The sequence below is a fragment of the Chrysochloris asiatica genome, unplaced genomic scaffold, assembly GCF_000296735.1.
Source record: "Chrysochloris asiatica unplaced genomic scaffold, ChrAsi1.0 scaffold00214, whole genome shotgun sequence".
NCBI lineage: Eukaryota > Metazoa > Chordata > Mammalia > Afrosoricida > Chrysochloridae > Chrysochloris > Chrysochloris asiatica.
This window is the reverse complement of record NW_006408732.1, coordinates 4,897,014-4,910,509: the sequence shown is the minus strand read 5'-3', so window position 1 is coordinate 4,910,509 and position 13,496 is coordinate 4,897,014. Positions and strand designations below refer to the sequence as shown.

The window sequence follows — 13,496 nt, the reverse complement described above, 5'->3', positions numbered from 1 at the left end:
TTACATTGAGATGTAATCCATACCAAAGGCTGTGCTCTTTGATCTTCATCAGTAAATGTTTTAAGTCTTCTTCACTTTCAGCAAGCAAGGTTGTAACTCCATTTAAGACCAGGTATATAACCACCTCCCCACTCTCCCTCCCACTCTGAGAGCACCTTGACTGGGGGATGGCAACACATACTGGTTACCCAGTAGCACAGATTAGTTTTCTTCTCTCTGAATCTGTCCCCTACACCATAGTCTTTTCCTTTTTTTGTTCCTTATTCTCTCTATATTTCCCTTGTTTTTAACACTTTTTTTGTTTTTCTTTTCTTTCTTCCTCCTCCTCTTTTTCTTCATATTTTTCCTTACTACTCTTTTACCTATTTTGCTTTTCTTTTCCCCCTCCCTACTTTTGCATATTGTTTTTCTGTAAATTTTATTTTCTCTTATTTTTATCTTCCCCTGTTCTAGTTTCCTTTCCTTTTCATCTTTTAAGCTATTATTTTTTTTATTGCTACTGCCTGACAAGTTTTTTTTAACATCTTTATTATTTTCTCTTGTACGTTTTTTTCTCTTGTAATTGTTTTTCTTCTTCTTGACCCACCCAAAAAGAGACAGTAACCATGGCCACACAATCACAACCATACACTCTGCAGTCTCAACCACAAATAAACAGCCGGTAAGCAACCCTCCTCTACTACCCAGCATCAGCCAAGCTTGCCCTGAACTTTGCTACACAAACAGCAACCAGAAAACAGTGTACACACTTCCATTCTCTACCATACACACCAGGAGGCAGATGGTGAGTGCCTAAGAACACCAGCATATAATCATCAATTAAATACAAACATAATGACATCACAGTGTCTCAGAAACAACAGATAATTTCCATTCACACAAAGAAAACAAGACAGAGTGGCTCAAAGAAGTGATTAAAATTCACAGGAAGAAAGGGTATTGGAATTATGCGATAAAGAATTCAAAAGAATGATACTTAGGTACCTTCATGGGACTGAACAAAACACTGAGAAAAGTGTACAACAAGGAGGGAATACAGAAAAATGTTAAAAGATTTCAGGAAACTCTATAACAAATGGACAAAATAAATGAAAAAAAAAGCTGGAGATAATTTTAAATTTGCAAACAGAAATCCAGAAAATTAATACTAAGATTTCAGAAATAAATAATACACTGAAAGGCAAAGGAGTAGATTTGAATCACTGAATGGTCAAATGAGTAATCCTGATGACAAATCTCTCAATACTAGCCTGCCCGACAATCAGAAAAAAAATAAGGGAAAATTCTGAAGAAAGCCTAAAATTTATGTGAGATGCCAAGAAAAGGTGTAACTTACATATAATGTAAGGAGCTCTGGTAGCGTAGTGGTTACGAATCGGGCTGCGAACCTTAAGGTCAGCGGTTCGAAACTACCAGCCGCTCCGCGGGAGAAAGATGAGGCTTTCTACTCCCGTAAGGATTTACACCCTCGGAAACCCTGTACAGGGTCGCTATGAGTCGGAACTGACTCGACGGCACTCAACAACAACAACACATATAATGTAATACCAAAAAAATGCACAGAGAAAACTGTCAAAGAGTTGTTAAGAAGAAAACTTTCCTGACATTATGAAAGATGAGAACATAAGCATTCAAGAAACTGAATGAATCACAAACAGGATAGTCACCTAGAGAAAATTATCGACACACACTATAATCAATTTTTTGAAAACCAAAAAGGAAAGTATCCTGAGAGAAGCTCGAGGGAAAAAAAAAAAAAATTACCTACAAATGAGAACCAGTAAGATTAAGTAAGAGATATCCTAGCAGAAACCATGCAGATAAGAAGGCAATGGGGAGACTGAAAGAAAAAAGTACCAACCAAGAATCATATGCCCAGAAAAATTGTTTCTCAAACTTGATAGTGAAATTAGAACATTTTCTGTATCTAGAATATATAAAGAACTCCCACAATTCAACAACAAAAACAATGCTATTAAAAATTGGGCAAAATAAGCATGTATCAAAAAAAAAAAAAGAATGAACAAGGTGCCAATAAGCACATAGAGAGATTTCTAATTAGGAATAGAAAAGTCAAAATTACAATGAGATATCACCTTACACCCAACAGATCACTGTTACTAGAAAGACAACAAAACAACTGCTAGCTAGGATGTGCAGAAATCAGAGATATCATCCATTTCTGATAAGATTGTAACATGGAACAAACAGCTACTAAGGAAAATAGTTTGATGGTTCCTCAAAAAGTTAAACATAGAACTACCATGTTATTGTTGTTAAGTGCTGTCAAGTCAGTTCTGACTCACAGCAACTCTGTCTAGGGATTCCAAGAAACGGCTGGTGGATGTGAAACACCAACCTTGTGGGTAGCAGTCCAACACTTGTTTATCATATATGACCCAGCAATTCCACTCCAAGGTATAGATCCAAAAGAATTGAAAGCAAAGACTTAAACAGATAATTTTACACCAATGTCCATTGCAGCGTTATTTGTAATACCCCAAAGGAAGAAACAACCTAAAAGAGCATCAACAGATTAATGAATGAACACAATGTGATTTATATAAAACAACCTGACTTCATCAAGTAGAGTTTCTGAGAATATAAAAATTTTGTTGTTGTTATGTGCCACTGAGTCAGCTCCAACTTATAGCAACCCTATGCACAATAGAACAAAACACTGACTGGTCTTGGACCATCTACACAATTGTTGATATGTCTGAGTCCACTGTTGCTCTTGCTGTGTCAACCCATCTTGTTGGGGTCTTTCTCTTTTTCGATGACCCTCCATTTTTCCAGGCATAATGTCCTTCTCCAGGAACTGGTTCATCCCTCCTGATGTGTCCAAAGAACGAAAGACAAAATTTTGCCATCCTCATATCTTTATAAGGTTTTCATTGGCTAACCATTCAGAAGTGGTCTGCCTCTCCTTCGAGTTTGTCTTAGACTGGAAGCTTCACTGAAACCTGTCCAACATGGGTGTCACAGCTAATATTTAAAATACACAGTTTCCAGCATCACAACAACACACAAGCCACCACAGTGTGACAAACTGATAGAAGAGTGGTGGTACATCTTTTGGGGAGCAAAGAACTTCTTCTTTCTCCTGAAGAGGTGCTAGTAGATTCAAACAGTTGACCTTGTGGTTATCAACTCAATGTGTAATGCATTATGTTACCATGGCTCCTTATTACAGAGTGAAATATTACTCAATCATAAAAAGAAATAAAGTCCTGATACATGATACAACATGTATTAGCCTTGATAACATTACAGTGATAAAATAAGTCAGAGACAAAAGACAAATATACTGTATGATCACATATATGAAATATCTAGAAAAGTCAAATGTGTAAATAGCATTAGCAGTTTAAAGGAGTAAGTAAGAGGGAAGCGGGGAAAAGGACTACTGTTGCTGCCATGGAGTCAATTCCAACTTGTGGCCATGCCCTATGTGTGCAAAGTGAACTTTTTCATAGCGTTTTCAAGGTGGAGGCCTTTCGGAAGTAGATTGCCTAGTCTTATTTCTAAGGAAATTCTAGGTGGGTCTTAACCACTAACCTTTCAATTAGCATTCTGGCACTTAACCATTTGCATCCAGGGACTCCATATATGCTTACACATGCAAAACATTGGCAAAACTATAGAGACACTACTAAATTCAGATATTTTACTTGGGATAATATCTTTTAAAAATAAAGAATCCTGAAATTACTATACAGTACTGGTTCAAGTACAAAATACATTAATATAATATTTTAGCTACATTCTTTGTAATTCTTTCTTTGCAATTAGAGCAAGACAACCAAGATTCACAGGACTGGTATTAATCAGCTGTGAAACTTGGGCAAATACCTTTACTATCTGAGTCTCAGAATTTGCATGTGTAAATTGAGGGTAAAAACACTTATTTCTTTGATTATTGGGAAGATTAAACCACAAAATATAACTGAACAGAAAGCATTCAGTAGACACAAAGAAGAATGTCCTACATAACAACTCCAGACCTATAAGCACTTGCTCTCAAGCAACATTTTCTACCTTATCTAGCAATAATATCTGTAGAGTTCTTAGCTTTATTAATACTTACCTGCAAGATTGTCAAGCATGAAGTTCAGTAGCTTTCGGGTTCCATCTGGGTCCTGGTATAAGTTGAGAATATCCTGTGACAAAGGATTGCCTATAGCAAACGACAATCATAAAAATTGTTTATTAGAATTAAAACACTAAATTTATAAATTGGGTTTCACTGGATCTAATCAGTTACATAAAGAAATTATATAAATTTCTTTATAAACACAGTTTAAACCACAAAAAAGAAAAAGCACTTCAAAAGAGTTAAATTGTTTATACTGTGCACCTAAAATTATTTATAAAATTTGGGTTTCTAAAGCTCAAACACACATATTAATCATGGATACCACAAAAGAATTATGATCTGAATCCTTGAGGCAACCCTATTAATTGTACATTTCATCTTAAAGACAAAGGATTCTAACTGAAAAATAAACTGTCCTATATAGGAAAGAATATATGAGATTTTCTAAAGGGTAGAGATCTCATGAAGTATTTACATTACAATGAATGAGGGTAAAGAAACTATTTCAAGCAAGAAGAAAACCTGCTACCGACATGAATCACTGAAATGTGTGAGAGAAATAGGAATATTGTATGCTAGTGATCAGAGATATCTGAAACTGAAAATTACAAATTAATCATCAAAACCAAACAACAAGGTTAACAGACTTTCTATTCCTTTAAAAAATAAAGATAGTTTATTAAGATAAATATGTAAGAGGCAGATTGGGGAGGGGGGAATGAAACTGATAGATGTGTGAGGGTTCTAATTATTAAAACAAACTATAGTGCTATAGACACACATCTGAATGGCTAAAAAATTTAAAAAATTTCTCACCAACCAAATGTTTGAAAGACTGTGCAGTGTCTGACCTCTCATACTCAGCTGGTAGAAGTGTAAAAAGGTACAACTACTTTGCAAATAGTTCTGAAATCATACTGTTGTCCAAAGGGTCAATAAGCCATCAGAAAAAACTCAACAGCACTTAACAAGAACATATTTTGCAAATCTGTCTGAGTTTAATCTAACTAGAAGTTGGAAAAAAGAAACTTCCTGAGGGGAACAGAAAAAATTCTATGTGACTACCACACAGGTATACCTTTGTCAAAATTCATCAGATTGAATACCATATGGATATTTTACTGTGTGTGTGTTTATAAATAAATAAAGATAAAAGACACTTCAAGATTAAAAATAATGCATACCAGTATAAAAAGACACTGGAGAGGCAGACAAAGGAATAGCCAGAAATATCACCATAGAAAGCTTGTAGGTCCGTCTTCTGCCTATAACTGATTGTAATACCTAAAATGGGCTACAATGTGCCCAGTGAAGGAGGCTTCCTGTGGAGCCTCTGCATTACATAAGACTATACGTGGAATCCTGAACAGCATCCAGAATCTTCAGAGGTGGGAAATTTCTACTTGAAAGGACGGGAAGACAAGCCTGGAGTGGCTAGAAGAACAAGAGATACTTCTTAAAAGAAAGACCGACAGGAAAAATACCAACAATATAATCAGGCAGACTGATTACTACAAGAACAAGCAAGTTGCTCAGGAGAGATCAAGGCAAGTGGTCGGGTCCCCTGAGAGCAAACCCCCTTCTAAGACTAAGACACGCTCTGCTTGGTGACCATGTTTATCACCGATAAGGGGAAGTGAGGGAAAAACAGCAATGAAGCTGTGAGCTAAGTAAGTCCTACAATGTTCAATAGACTCCTGTGAACCCGACTGGAGATCTAGTTGGCCAGCAGTGTGGCAAGACCTGGGGACTCTTAGGCCCAGAGTCAGTGACATAGCCACAGAGGAACAGAGCGGAGAGTGAAGCGTCCAGCTGATATGAAGAGAGGGTATATGCGCAAGAACACCCACACTTGCAAATAATACCCACTTGACCAGGCTTCAATGACTGGATGATCAGAGTGCAACCAGAAGAAGAAAGAAGAGGAAAAAAAGAGTAATCTGATATAATTTGATGAACTTGACCCACACCTATGGATGCAATACCTTAAAAGAGGAAACAAATCTTTACAGCAAGGATCATTCCCATCCTCTCCATACACAGAGTAGACAGGGATAGGCAACTTGGACACTGGCTACCCAAAATGAGGATGGCTAAAAAGGCAAGAAGTGACTGGCTTACAAGCTTTCAAGAGGGAACCTAGATCCAGAGAGCATTGGAGGAAGGTAGAATCTCCACTGAGTAGTATCCAATCTGTCTGGTGGGGCTGATGAAATGAAATGCGGCTAGGTCTCTTGTGATACAATAGTGAATAATTGTTATCAGGACTGATTGTGAGGTTTGGAAATGTACAGGTAGACTTTTTTTTAGCAAGGAGGGGAGTGATTAACTTTTCAGTCTAGGAGCAGAGGTCCCTGGGACCATCAAGACAAAGGAGAGGAGAGCGGGACCCTACCTACAGAATCAGTGATGCCTGAGATGAAGGCAGAGATGATGATGTGCAGAGATGGAGCAGCTGGGGACTTGAGACACAGAGAGGGAGTGGGGCTGTGTGCTGACGACGAGGGGGCAGGTTTGTACTGTATACCCTTTGGTTGGTGATGATGCATGGAAGGATTGTAACCATGGCAATGAAACGAGATAGGATGAATGTAAAAATAATGTTATCCCATGTAAACTATCACATAATTCACAATAAAACATTTAAAAAAAGATGCAAAAAAAGTATATTCCAAAATACATCACTAAGAGACAGAAAATGTAAGACATTAGAAAATACGGGAGATAGAATATGAAAACTTAAAACTAAATTAGGTTTTACAAAGCACTGAAAGAGGGAATAATTGAGAAGATTCATTATTTGAAGACAAAAAGGTGGCAAACTTTGAAAAACTAATTTTAAAACTAAATAAATTTATAAGCACAATGTATATAAAGTAGAGGATAAGTAAAAAATTATCCACAATCTGGCTACAGAATTCATTTTAGTCAACATTTAGAAAAGACAAATGAGTAATTTTTCAACATAATCGCCTTGCTTTTCAATACATCTTGTCTATCCGTCAACAAGCTTTCATATTCCCTTATTTAAAAACGTTTTAGGATGAGCTGAGAGCCACGAATTCACCACTGTCTTCATTTCATTGCTTCACCAGACATGAATCTTTATTCATGAAGGACTGCTTTCAGGAACCAAAGAGGTGAAAGCCTGAAAAAGCGTATCAGGACAATAATAAGGATGCTTCAACACCTCAAAACAAAGCTTTTACAGTGTGTAAACACTGTAAGCAGAGGTGTGCAAAAATGCACTGTCATGAAAGATCAAATACAATCTTCTGCATTTTATACCAAGTTTAGGTTTCAGTTTTCAGTGAGCATTTCACTGTAATGAGCACTGTAGATTGTTGAACCTTTTTCCTGATAGTATTCAAATACTGACTCCCTTTAGAATCACAGAAAACTGTAAGCATGAATTTTCCAGCTGATGGTTGATTTTTAAACTTTTTCTGGGTCAATGATTGAGGATTGTTTTTATTCCATACTCTGCCATTTACTTTCAGGCTAGTAGTGGTAAATTAATACAAGTAAGTTAGAAGAATTATCAGAAAAAAGTATGAAAAATACAAAGAAAGTCTAAGATTCATTTGGGACAACATGAAGAGGAATAACCTACAGGTTATAGGAATTCAATAAGAGGACTAGGCAAAGAAAACTACAGAAAAGATATTCAAAGAGCAGCTGTAATAAAATGTACGTATAATGAAAGATAAGAAGATAATGAATTCAAAAACCTGAATGGACCCAGGCAGAAAAGATCCCAAAAAGAAAATCGCCAAGACATTTCATGATCAAACTCTATAAAATCAAAGACAAGGAAACAATCCTGAAAGCATCTCAGGAAAAAACAAAATGTTATCTACAAAGGAAAACCAATAAAATTAAGCTATGATTTCTCAGCAGAAATCATGCAGAAAAGAAGGTAATGGTAGACATATACAAAACTCTGAAAGAAAAACAAAACAAACAAACAAAAACTGATAAACAGAATCATGTAACCAGAAAAGTTGTCAATCATATATAAGTGATATTAGAACATTTATGAATGAACAGAAATTACAGGACTCTGCAAAAATCAAGCCAACTGTCCAAAATATAGGAAAAGGAATTCTTTCGTCTGAGAACCAAAAAGAGCAGATACCTACCAGAGAGTTACACATGTGGCAACGCCACACAGAATTCAGTCCAAATATGGAAGTATCTAGAGTAGAACAAAACAGGTAAGCCTGAAATTAGGAAATCTGAGATGTTAACCTATGATCAGAAAAACTATAAAGTGAATGGATGGAAAAGTATAGTTACAGACTTTCAGGGTGGGAGGAGATCAGGTAGATTTCAAGGTAAAATAGACTGTTTTTAAAATGGGGAAGAAATTATAAAGTACAGGGTAATCTCAAAAAGCAACTTAGTAAATTTTCATATGAAATTAAGAAAAGGAAAATCCATGAAGACTTTGAAACATTAAAACTATCAAGAAATCAACAGGAAAAAGCACCCAAAAAATGAACTCAGCATAGGAAAGTATTACAGATAAAAGAAACCAGCAGCACCGCAAAAAAATCAAAAGGTAAAATGACTGCAAACACTCACCCAAAAGATGAAATGCTTAAGAATAAATGTAACTAGAGAAACAAAAGAACTATACTAAGAAAACTACACAATACTATTACCCATTAAAAAATAACTTACAAAATTAAAGAATATAATATACTCACAGACAAGAAGGATCAATATTGTGAAAGTGTTAACACTACCAAAAACAACCTATAGATATAATGCAATCAATCCCAGTAAGCATAGTCCATGGCAGTTGACCCAGACATAGTGGGATTAGGAAGCAAGGATTTTAAAACAAGCATTATTAACATGTATGTACGGTCAACAATGTAACAAAAACAAAAACAGACATATGGAGGGCAAAAAAGAAGCAAACTGAACAAAATGGCACTGGAATAAATCTGCCCTGCAGATTTCCAGATAATTTCTAAAAGGAACTCCTCCTTCAAAGAGGTGGTATGTACATCCCATCCCACTCTTTAACTGTGACTTCCTTTCCAAGAAAGCAGTATGAGAAGGAAGAAAAAGAGTAACTATACAGTCAATGAAGCTGATACATTGCCCAGGCAGGTGGCCACTATCAACATCAATAATGAGGAATTGCAGGTGTAGTATGTACTCTGACCCAGTAGAATGCAAGGGGCTCTATCCTACGGGCTTCCTTTCTAGAAACTTACATAACTCCTCTGGATAAGAGAAAAACATCAGATAAATCCAGATCAGAAATCCAGTAACCCTCAAAACTGTCAAGATCATTGAAAGCAAAGTCTCAGGGATTTTTACAGCCAAGAGAAGCCTAAAGAAACACTTTTAGTAAATGATATGTGTCATCTTGGATGGGAACCTGGGGGGGGGGGGGGGGCGGGCAGGCATGGACATTAGGGGAAAACCATTAAGAGCACGAGTAACACGTGGGATCCCTATATAGAGAACTTGCAACAGCAAAGACAATGGCTGTATGTCTGTGTGCAGGAGGCTCACTGGCAGAATGTGCCCTTTGGACATTTAAATAAATATATACATATATATTTTTTGTAAGTGTACATCAAACATTTTTGATTTGCTCATTTATGAAATATGAGCTGTAATAGTGAGCAAAAGAAAAGTGGGATTGATGTTGCAAGTAGGGGATTCTAATCATTGAGATGAAAAAAGGTGTACGGTTTGCTGAATGTAGAGCTACACACAATTCAACCCAACAACAGGACAATACACATTTATTTCCAGTGTACATGGAATATTCTCCAGGACAGACTATATGTTAGGCCACAAAGAAAGTCTCAATAAATTTTAAAAATATCAAACCACTACAAAGCTTATTTTCAGATCACAATGCTATAAAGATTAGAAATCAACAATAAGAAGATAAAGGAAATTAAATCAAATACATGGAAACTGCTTAAAAGCTACATGGTAACAGAACAAACAAATTCCTCGAAACAAATGAAAAGGAAAACACAACATATAAAACCCTTTGGGACACAGCAAAAGTAGTTATGAGAGGCCAATTTACAGCAATAAAGGCAGCATCCAAAAGAAAAACAATAAAAAAGCAAATTAACACAACATCTCCAAAAATTAGAAAAGACCAGCAAAGTAAGCCTACAGTCACAAGAAGAAAAGAAACAATGATAAGAGCAGAAATCAAAGGTACAGAAAAACAATAGAAACAATCAACAAGACAAGATGTCGGTTCCTTGAAAGGATTAATAAAATTGACAAATCTAACAAAAGAAAAGACAGAAAACCACAAATAACACACATAAGAAACAATATGGGGAGAACAAAATGGCAGAGAGGGTGGAAGTGCAATGAGGAGTACCGTCAGCAATAACACAGAATACCAGACTGACCAAGCTGGCTCAAGAGAAGGTGCCAGAACTCTGAACCACATATAAAGGAGTATTTCAAAGGCTGGAAGGCTATAGCTAGGAGAATTTGAAGCAGAAGAAATCCATTTGAAATTGCTTTCTAATTCAATGCTCAGTTGCTCCTGGAGCTGCCATCTTCAGCGAGACCAAGTGAGGAAAGGATCACAGCAGCCACAGACGCCTGACAGAACTGCAGAGATAAAGGTGTGGACATTCTTTTTTTTTTTTTGGTATCTGTTCATTGGTCTCTTGGTGTCTGTGCACCTAAATTCTGGTGACTAGAGTGGGTGCCTGAGTGAGTGGACACCTCAACCCCAACCCCGACCCAAAGGACTCTACTATGCATGTGCACAGATATCCTCAAAATTTAAAGTGACATTTTCCACTTAAAAGCAAACAGCGGTGCAAAATGGCCACAGCCGGCCTCAAATGTTTATCACTAGAAAAAAGGCCTAAACGGGGATTGTGAAGAGGGACAGGCAGACTAAAAAGAAAATAGGCTGAAAATTAAATCCTAAGTTACATCACAATGACCAACAGTGGCATCTTGAAATTTCTCAGGAAGAAGAGTGAAAAGGAAAGCCCATTTCCTGATCACATCTACTTGGAGGCGATAGAAAGCATAACAATACTAAAATACACATCCATCTAAGTATTAAGACCACAGATAACTCCTGAATATGCCAAAAAAATCAGAAACAGATGACGATATCAGCACATGTCCAGAAACAAGATAAAGTCACTGAGGCAAATGAGCTGGAAGTAGACCTACATTCCATACTGGAAGATGGGCAGACTTTGGAAATGCTTGAGAAGAAACTCAGAAAAATGATTATAAAATATATCAAATTGAGAAAAATAAGGAAGAAGACAGGAGAGTGCTACAGAAACAATCAAATAAGATAGAGACAGCACTGGAAAAAATTGAAAACCTACAGAAAGAAGTCCAAATGATTAATAATAGAATATCTGAAATGGACAATACACTGAAAGGGCAAAGGAGTAGAATTGAAGAGATAGAGCCAGAACTAGTGAGCTAGAAGATAAATTTCTCAACACTATGAAGACAGAAGAGCAAACACAAAAAAAGGATTGAAAAAATCTGAAGAAAGCCTAAGTTTCATGTTGGACAACATGAAGAGGAATAATTTAAAAATTATTAGCATTTTGGAACAGGAAGAAAAACACAAGTCCACAGAGGAGAAAGTTGCAGAGCTTCTGGAAGAAAGCTTTCCTAACATCCAGAAAAGCAAAAAAAAAAAATATTCAAGAAGCTCAACAAATCCCAGGAAGGACAGACCCTAAAAGACAATCACCAAAACATATAATACTCAAGTGTTCCAAAATCAAAGATAAGGACAGAGTCCTGAAAGCAGCTAAGGAAAAGAGACGTATAACATACAAGGCAAGCAAATAAGATTAAACTCGAATTTCTCAACAGGAACTATTCAAGCATAAAGGCAATGGGAAGCACAGATAAAACCCTGAAAGAAAAAAAAAAACAAAACAAAAAAAAACTGCCAACCAAGAATCCTCTACCCAGCAAAGCTGTCAATCAAATATGATGGTGTAATCAAAACATTCCAGGATAAACAAAAGATAAGGGATTTTGCCAAAGCCAACCCTACTATGAAAAACATCCTAAAGGAAATTCTGTGGACTGAGAACTAACAAGAACAGAAAACAACCAGAGAATGACATACATGGCAATATCACCCTGATCTCAATCGACAAATGGAAGAGTCAGTCAAGAACAGAACAATATTATAAGAACAGAGGATCTGGGAGTTCAGTCTATGATCAAAACAATTACATTGTGATAGAAGATAAACACATAGGAACAGAGATCCAGGTGGTGGGAAGGCACGTAGAATACAGGATAAAACAGACTGCCTTAAACGGAGGGAAGAGGCAATGGACTATAAGGTAACAACAACAGTGGGGTTGGGGTGGAGGGTTTAGTTTCGGTTTTGGGGAAGGCAATACAAGAAGGTAGAGGAGGTGGAAGAACAAGATAGATAGGGGAACACCAAGATAGGTTTGCATGGCCTAAGTAGGATAGAGGTAAACAGTGATGCATACTCAACCTTGGAACAACAGGGCTCTGTGATACAGGGATTTAGCCATAGTTTGAAGAGGGGCAATAAGACTAAAATGCTTGACTGCCTTATGAATATTGGTTTCCCTTGCCTACTATTATAAAACAGACCCTTGAGTGGGATAGAAAGGAATACTGGGAAGCATGATTACAGAAAACTTGTAAGCCCGTCTTCAGTCTATCACTGACTGGGATATCTAAAAGGGGTTCTAAAACTTTCCCAGTGAAAAGGCCTCTTGCAAAGCCTTGGCAGAGTATAGGACCGTAAGTGGAATTTTGAGTCCCATGCAGAATTTTATGATGTGATATTCCCACTAGCAAGGACATGCAGACCAGCCTGGAACAGCTAGAGTGACAGAAGATACATCTTCAAAGAAACATCATCAGAAAAAACCCAAAACAAAAATGTCAGCACGAATGGCTACTACAAGAGTAAGCAAGCTGTTCACCAGGAAGCCACCAAGGCAAGCAATCAAGTTCCTTCAGGACAGACTCCCTTCTAAGACTGAAACTCAAAGGGAACATATGAACAGGCATGTAAGTTTGCTAGCTACCACACTGGCCTACTGGTGAGTGGAAGAGGGGGAAATGCAGCAATGAAGAAATGGGCAAAGTTCAATCACAGTCCATTGACTTCCCTTGACCTGGAGATGAGAGAGAGAAGAGGAAGAGCTGGTTGGTCCAAATTGTGCCGAGACCCATGGACACTTAAGCCCATGGACAAGGACATAGCCACAGAGGGCTACAGCTGAGAGTGAAGCATCCAAATAATATGAAGTGAGGGGAGATGCACAAGAACAACCAAACTTGCAGACAGTACCCATTTGACCTAGCCTCAATGGTTTGATAATCAGAACTCGACTAGAGGAAGATT

The 13,496-nt window shown here is 37.1% G+C and overlaps 1 protein-coding gene across 1 annotated transcript in view; it reads right to left on the bottom strand.

The window, feature by feature from the left end:
* The window catches only part of CNOT6L (CCR4-NOT transcription complex, subunit 6-like), an 80,424-nt gene that overhangs the window by 48,433 nt on the left and 18,495 nt on the right, over nucleotides 1-13,496 (bottom strand). Inside the window, exon 4 of the mRNA XM_006872900.1 lies at nucleotides 4,091-4,180. Coding sequence (XP_006872962.1) covers nucleotides 4,091-4,180 — 90 coding nt within the window. The remainder of the gene's footprint in view (nucleotides 1-4,090; nucleotides 4,181-13,496) is intronic.